At 46.3% G+C, this 8,324-nt stretch overlaps 1 protein-coding gene across 1 annotated transcript in view; it reads right to left on the bottom strand.

Annotated features, from left to right (window-relative positions):
• The window catches only part of CACNG4 (calcium voltage-gated channel auxiliary subunit gamma 4), a gene marked incomplete at both ends in the record, with an annotated part of 37,853 nt that extends 29,901 nt beyond the window's left edge, over positions 1 to 7,952 (bottom strand). Inside the window, one exon of the mRNA XM_080356273.1 lies at positions 7,730 to 7,952. Within this exon, the coding sequence (XP_080212399.1) occupies positions 7,730 to 7,952 (223 nt within the window). The remainder of the gene's footprint in view (positions 1 to 7,729) is intronic.
• Between the last annotated feature and the right edge of the window lie 372 nt (positions 7,953 to 8,324).

Raw genomic sequence — 8,324 nt, forward strand, 5'->3', positions numbered from 1 at the left:
CATAATCTAGCATTCCTTCACATCAAATGTTTGACAAAATATCACTCAATTCTATTGAAGAAGAACATACAGTGCTATTTGTAAAGCAAGCAGGAGCCTGGGTAAACACAGGGGAAATGTAGTAAAATAGGTAGAGAAAACTGAACCTAAACCTCATACCTTTTGCAAGTACATGATTATACATTTTTCATTAGCAGGAGGACACAGAGATGCTCGAGAGTTAAGAAGAGAAAATACAAAAATCTTAAATTTCTACCTGGGCCAGTATCCACCAGTTTTCTAAAGAAAGACTCTTGCTCCAGCATTAAAAACCTCATTTAGAAGGTACCTTTTTAGCAGAAGAAAAGTCGTAACATTTCAGCAAAGAGAGGCAAAAATCAAAGAATGAGAAGAGATGTGAAGAGGACAGGATGCCACAGGAAGGAGGAGAAAGAAGAGCTGGACTATCTGCCAGGCCAAATCAAGAGCTGCTTCAACGCTTTCACTGCATTTGACTCGCAGCACACAACAACTGGCAAAAATGCCCCCAGATTTGATCAGAAATGTAGCTCAAGCCTGCCCAGGCTGGGCTGTCCATCCTGCAGGCAGCTCGCCCCGAGCTTTGCTATTTTGAGAGATTAGAGAGCCCACGTATCATTAATATTATAATATATCCCAATATAGAGAAAGTCACTGCCTCAAAAGTTGCTGTGTTCCCCAGCACCTCTGTGTGCTCCTCAAAACAGCCAAAACAACCACCCTGAAAGAAGAAATAGGAGCTGAAGCCCAGGAAAGAGCCACTTTCCACACTAAAAATTGGAAGGTAAAATGAACTGCTGTACTTTGGGAGTAGAGACAAATAACCAAAGGAAACAGCTATCTGGGAATAGAAGAGACAGAACAAAATATATTGTAATTTAACCGATCAAAATACACTGAAGAAGCCAGAAACCTTAGGGCAAGGCAGAAAACAGCGAGGAGCCCTTCACAGCTCTGGTGCTGCCTACCGAAAACATCCTTTTGTTCTGAAGTCATAAATGTGTATCAGCCTCTCAGACATATGGGCAGTTGTGCATTTATCCTGTTTATTTTACTACTCCTGTGCATCCTGCCTTGCCATCTGTTGGTAAGAATTTGGATGCTGAACCATAAGTCTGCGACATAATAAATACCAGTAAACAGAAATCTAAAACAGAGATAAGCACAAAGTAATGTTTGGAAGCAGGATCAGTTTTTCGGTTTGATAATACAATTTATCATATTTCCTGAGATGATTCCTGGCTCAGAAAAGAAGGACCAGCAGGAAAAGGTCCAATTGAAGGGACAGATCTAGAATCCCTTCTCTTATTAATATATTGGCATCATATTGGCATAATTCCACTGCCTTCCTAGAAAGCAGATAAATTTACAGAAGTGGAGAATCAGGCTTAATCCTGTCCCTCCACAAGACACGCTTAAACACAAAATATTGCATGTATAAAACATAAGCTGCAAGCAAAATGCTTCAAACCCATTTAAAGTAGTGTTCATGCAGCTTCTCTGAGCTGGGCAGTCCTATCGCTCTGTCCCAGTTTCTCCACATTATTTTTCCTTTTATTGCCAGTATGAGAGGAAAGTGGGTGGGAAGGAGCACAGTGACCCCTCCTAGTCAGGGAAAAGGCCTCAAATGAAGCAGCAAACCCAGCAAAGCGCAGACCGACAAGCCCATCTTCCTCCTCCTCCCGCTCCATCTCTTGTCTGGGGATGCAGAAGTTACTGCTCAGCTCTTTGACTCACAAACTAAACATCTGGGCACTGGAAGGTATCAATATCAGCCTTCAAATTACACTCAGGACCTAAGTACTGCATCAAAAGAAGTTAAAAAGGAGATGAAAGCACTAGCCTCCTCTCCTAATATTACTTCTTTTTTGTTTTTCCCTCTCTTTCTGTGAAGACACACAAGGCTACAGAATTGAGATATTAGATATACACCCCTTCTGCCCCAGCTTTATGCAGAGGTTTGTGTGTTCTGCACCTCGCAAGGCTCTGACCGAAACCACAGGTTGAATAGCACGGTATGGGGAGAAGTAACACCGAGTGACCCCCGAATGGGACAGAACCCACTGGAGAAATAATCACTGTGTTAAAATTTTACAGGAACAACAAAAAAATACATTGTCTTATTTGCCTATTTTACCGGTTTATGCTGGTGAGGGTTGGCAGAGCTGCCAGAAGGCTGGGCGAGCCCTGGCGAGGTGCAACAGCAATGAGCTCCTGCCAGTTTCTAAAAAGAGTAATAAAGCCCATGGAAGAAGGTCAGTTAAAGGTAACGGCTGCTGGAAGAAGCCCAAAGACTACATTACATTACATTGCAAAGGTCCCCGAGAACCCCAAAATGACTTACTATGGCTCTGACAGCTACTACCACAAATGCCATCTGTCAACCGCTTGCACTATGCAGTATAATTATATACAGAAGTAACTACAGCACAACACAGCCACAGGTATCCTGTTCGTATAACCCAACGCATCCTTGAGCCTTCACAAAACATTTCTGAAACCTAGGTAAGATTAATATTATCCACATTACATCTTGCACAGATGAAGAAGCTTTACAGTTGGATTATGAATGCGCTTTCTTTGGTTTACAGCCTTCGGGGAGTATCGCTAATGCACAGAAAGTCTTTGGGTTCTAAATTTTGCATTGGGATATTTGCCATGAAGAAAAAACCCAAATCCTAGTGTAGCCTGATAGCTCCCTACTGGCTATATAGTAGATCGAGTTCAAGAAAGCAAATTAATTCATTAAAGCGACATATATTCAGTCAATTAGCTTGAAATCCCTGTTTCACAGAGCGTCTCAGGAAGAATGGATGTTTTGTTACATCAATAGGGTCATTTGAGAGCCTCTGTTACAAATGTTCAAAGAGATGCATTTAGGAGATCTGTGATTTCTTTTTCATTTGAGAAGAGACTAGATAATGCCTTAGCCCGTCTTCTGCTGGGAGTTCCTCCAGCACAAAATTTCTGGGTATTTAAAGTGTGTTATACTATGGACAGCATTTCAAGAAGACTGAACTCGCATCCCTGAAGATTGCTCCAAGTTCCGAAAGTCTCTCTAGAAAATGGAATGCTCTTGAAAAAAATTAACCTAAAAAGGCTGTCAAAAATCACCCCATCAATTACTGACAAAGCTGCGCTGCTTCAAACACTGTTGAAAAGATGACGCTGGAGCTCTAAGAATTGCTTTAATAAACAATCAGTGCAGCGCAGGCGCCTTCTCAACAGCACGTGTTTTACCAAGGAAATGGAGCTCTATGAGCAGGACGTATGGAACGAAGGAATGAAAACATGGTCTGAATCTCAGAAAAGTTCTTCTCTAACATGTACAAAATACATATATATTGTCCAAGAAACAGGCTATGGCACACACAGGGTGAGTTTTTCATGGCAGAGACACCCATTTGTACATTCTCCATTTGCAGTTACCTTCCTCCACAGGGGGAATATGGGCTTGTGTGCTGTGAAGATTGAGAAGACCAACCATCCCTTAACCCACTTCCTTGTGCCTGTGGATATAACCTCCAAGGCAGATCATGTCTGATATCAACGTGATATAATATTTGCTCTTTGACAAATAAAATTTTGGCAATAGCATTTGAATATAAAGTCTGCACTGTATTTAGTTCCCTACAAATAGTGGCGGTGCTAAGACTTCATAGCATTGCTTTGAGAATACTAAAGAATATTCATTCTTCCGGGATGAACCATGAATTTACAGTATTGATGGATGGCAGCCTTCCTTTATTTGCTTGCCTCAAACATTTGTGTAAGCATTTTTGGTTTGTTTTCAAGAGTATCCATGGGAGCAGCAGTTCCCATGTTTGTGCGCATTCATCCAAGCCCGAAGACTTGCAAAGAATTGTGCAAATGTGCATTTGTGCAAGTTTTCAAGCCATAAATGAATTTACTTGATCCTTCCTCCCAGTTACAAATGTTCCCGTCACCCAGGCAGGAAGGCATATGGTTCTGTGTGAATCCAATAACCAATTGCGCCACTTGAAAAGCAAATGGCAAACAGGGAATACTGAAATCAGTAGACACAATGGGTTCAAAGACATTCATATGCCGAAGTGTTTAATAAAACACTCTTTGAATAAATTTAAATTACAAGTATGTTACTTGATTTCGTATCTTGATGTCACAAGGCCTGCAGAGCTCTCTATTGTGAGCCATCCTATCAAACTTCAGCACGATGGTTCACGAAGATAAGCAGTTTCAGTGGATAAAGTGGTGTTTTTATTCTTATTTTTTTCTTCTAGGCAAATATTTTCATAGCAGATCCTCCTCGTGACTAAGGCTGTGCAAGGTTTATATAGTTGTGCTGCGTATTTACCGCAGGAATAGGGGTTACTGGAAAATTGTGGTGGTTTAATCTCTTGCAGGTTACCTTGCCCACAAAATGATTGTTCATGAGACACAGCATTTGCTGTGTTTGCAAGACTTGGGTCTTCACCACCATGACAGAGACCCCCAGTTTGTGTCAACTACTGTAGCTCGAGTGTGGACACAGGACATACCAGCACTGCCTTGAAATGGGGCTGGTTTGCTCTTATTATAATACTAACTTGTGTGTGGGGGTGCAGATTTCAGGTGTGTCCAGGATGGCTGCATGGGGCTCCATTAGGAACTTCGAACAGGGACCGTTCACCTTCAGCTGCCAAACCTGCAGTTACCACAGATGCCGTGGAAAACCAAAAAGCAGCTTTGCCAAGGAGCCCCTGGGCCATTTCACTGCGGAGGTTCAGTCGGATTGCATCCAGTTCTGCTACGCACACATTCATACCACGAATTATTTTAAACAGTTTCCTACCTAAGGCAATTACCTTGGATATAAGTTCTAAAAAATCCATGCAGAAATACTGCTATTATTTAAAATCCACTCAATGAGCCTCCTACCTCCACCTTTGACAAACACGCTAAAAGAACAAAATTGAGATTATGCAGGCAAGAGTTTGACTGATGTATCATTAATGCTACTTCTTGAGTGACTAAGCTCCATAGTAGTATCGACTACTCGTACCGAAACGTGATTGCATCCCCAAGACAACTGCAGCTCCAAACAAAGATAATACGCTGGATCCCTAAACCGTATCACTCTGATTATCCTTACAATGCTAATTTGTTGTAAAATATTGTCTCAAAGAAGATAAACAGGAACCTTGAGGAACACCTAATCATTTGATTAGAAGGTTATTCCTTTCCACTCTCTTTCAACAATTTTGTCCGAAATCTTGGAAATGGGGATACTGAACAGCATACAAGTTGTTTTACGCATATAGTTGAGGAACATTTTAACGGAAAATTTTAATTGACCTGAAATTTACTCTGCAAAATGCTTTATTCATGTCAAAAGCAATTTCAGAAGCTGTTTAAAGTATTTTCAGCTTTTGCACATTTAAGCCTTAGATTTGTCCTTTCGAGATGAGTGAAATGTTGCTTAAGACCCTTAAAATAAAGTAGGTTTTTATAACTGTTACTCCAAAACACAAAACCAGTTCTAAAAATAGGCGTGAAGCCAGACCATCTAATCACATATAAAAACCTAGGACTGACATTATTTTCTTGCTGTATATCTGCTCAGAGTTGCAACTATTGTGCTGATTTTACTAAAAGAACCATCCGCTCCAAAGGAGTGATGCTCTGAAACAAGCAAAGCGGTGTTGTTTTAAATCAGCTTCTAGAAATGGTTTTATTATTTTATGAAGCAAAGGAACCTTTTCCATGTTGAAATCGAAGCATTTGAATTTTGAGCAGAAAAGCTCGATAGCTGTTGGAGAACGGGTCACACTAAATACTTTTTTGTCCCCTGAATTGATGAGGATTCATGGTTCACTTGCACACAATTGCTGGGTGCAATTTTTCAGTGAATACCTTCCCAAATAAAACGTGCTTAGGAAGGGATGGGCACTTCACTGGCTTCTTTTTTAACAAAGTCCTTACTTAAGCCCGGCTTAAATCAAGGGAAAAAAAAATCCACCAGTTCCAATTAAAGCCTCACTTCATTCCTATGAATGAGATTCCTGGAAGACTGTGCAGAAGTCCCGACTTCGGGAAACTCAAGGGTTTCTCCCAGAGACAACAGGCCTGGCCTAGCAAAGCATGCCCAGCAGCTCCTGCAAGGTACAGACAAACTTATTTTCCATGGAACACGGAGGCTGGAGACACTAGAACAAGCTCAGCAAAGATCACAAGCTTCGGTTCAAGTGGAGGATGCTCAGCATCCCTCAGGCAAACTCAGGAGCTCTCAGATGCAAACCCTCAGTTTCCAGGTGTCATAAAAGCCCATACCAAGAGTTACAATTCCTTCACAAGTAATAAAGCCGAGCATTATTATTATACTTGAAAACCTTCACATTTCAGTAATTTTTTTCTCGCTCTTTTTGTTCTCTAAAGATATGTTCTTGTCCTACAGCTATTCTATGTATGTATACTATTATTAGGTAGTAAATTCAATTTTTTAAGAGGAAAAATGTTACTCTGTCACCTTAAATTGCTGGCAGAAGATTAGAACAGACCTGAGGACGGGGTGCTTCCACCATACCACAGCCTTTTCGGAGGAGGTAAAAAACCCCTCTGAATACAGGTGCTGGAGTCTGAACTACAGCTGGGCTCGTCTGGGCTGAGCTGTCTGTCAGAACAAACCAGGTTTGCAAAGTTCACGTGCGCCAAGTTGTGCTGATGGCATTCGGTGCACCGAAGCCAACACACCACCCCCAGGAGCCACAAAGCAGCTCAGCAGAAGCCAATAGCTTTCCTCTGTGCTCTCACTTTTATCCAGCACCACTGAGGCTCTGTTAGCTGTTCACACTAAGAACCGACCCAGCAGGTGAAGGGGTTCAGAGGCACCGCAGCCCCGGTCCCCGCTGCCGGCGCCTGCCCGCGCTGCGCGTCCCCTTCCTGGGGATGCGCCGATTTCCCACGGTCAGAGCGCCGCGCACTCGGCTGACAGATGTTGTTTCCCATCTGGGCTTTCTCGATCTGCGGTGGCAAATCCTCTGAACACTCATGTGTTTCTTTGTCCCGGCAGTTCGCTGCCGCGCCTTCTCTACAACTCCATTTTCATAGAGGGAGCCACATGTTTGGCCTCTGCGGGGAACAGGGTGTCCTGCCACCCACCCCAGCCATTAAAACATGTATATTTTTATTTGTTTATATTATTCAGTCTGACGCCCAGGCTGTATTAAGTAACCCTGAGCCTACACTGAAGCACTTGAACAGTAGCAACAACACTTTCAACCGGGTTCCCGGTGTCTCTGTCTGAGGGGAGAGAGGGAGGAACTCGGGTTTCTGCTGTCCCGCCCGAGACCTGTAGCTGAGCCCCAAAGTCCCTGAGACCAAAGCCCCCGTGGCTCCCCAACCCCCAGGCCTGGAGGACTCAGAGGCAGCCCAAATAGCCCCAAACGTGCCACAAGCCCCCCCAAACCCTGAAGCCCCGGGGTCCCTCAGCCCCGGGGTGGGGGGACCGCAGAGCGAGGTCGCCCCCCCGGGCAGAGCTCCCCCGGGGCAGAGCTCCGCATCCCGCCGCCCGGTTCCCATGGCAATCTCGGAGATGCCGGTTGCCACGGTAACGCCATCCTCCTCCTCGGCCGTGTCCGAGGCAGCGGCTCCGGCTCCGGCTGAGCTCAGCCCCGCGGCTCCGGCCGCGCAGCCGGTTCCCCTGGGAAGTTGCTTCTCCCCCCCGCCCCGGCGCAGCGCTGCCCCCCGGTACCTTCGAGGCAGCAAATCCTCCAGAGCCCCGAGTGCGTGAGGTCGCCCCGCGCCCGCCGCGGCGGCCCCTGCGCCTCGTCCGTCGTGATGTTGGTGCCGTTGCAGATGTGGGCGCTGGAGTAGAGCCAGTAGTCGGTGCCGATGGCGATGGCCATGAGGCTGAAGGCGGCGAAGGCGCCCACTGTGGTCAGCAGCATCTGGACGCCACGGTCACACCACACCATGGTGCTTCATAGTCCCCGCACCGGCGCGGGGGGTCCGCACGACACCGCCCGGCAGCCGCCGCCGCCCGCGGGAGGCAGCCGAGTCACGGGGCGGGGGGCGGAGGCGGCGGCGGGGAGGGGGAGCTGGGGGGAGCCGCCCGCCGCCGCCGCGGGGCCGGGCTCAGCCGCCAGCCGCGCCCCGCCCCGGCCGCGGGAGGGATGGAGGGGTAGAGGGATGGAGGGGTAGAGGGATGGAGGGGTAGAGGGATGGGCCGCCCGGCCGCGGACCCCCGCGAGGGGCAGAGCCGCCCGACCCCCGGTTTGCTGCCGCCCCGCCGGGTAGAGCCCGGTCGGTGACCCACAGCCCCTGACCCGCAGCCCCCGGTCTGCAGC

Source organism: Nesoenas mayeri (assembly GCF_963082525.1).
Source record: "Nesoenas mayeri genome assembly, chromosome: 19".
Taxonomy (NCBI): Eukaryota; Metazoa; Chordata; class Aves; order Columbiformes; family Columbidae; genus Nesoenas; species Nesoenas mayeri.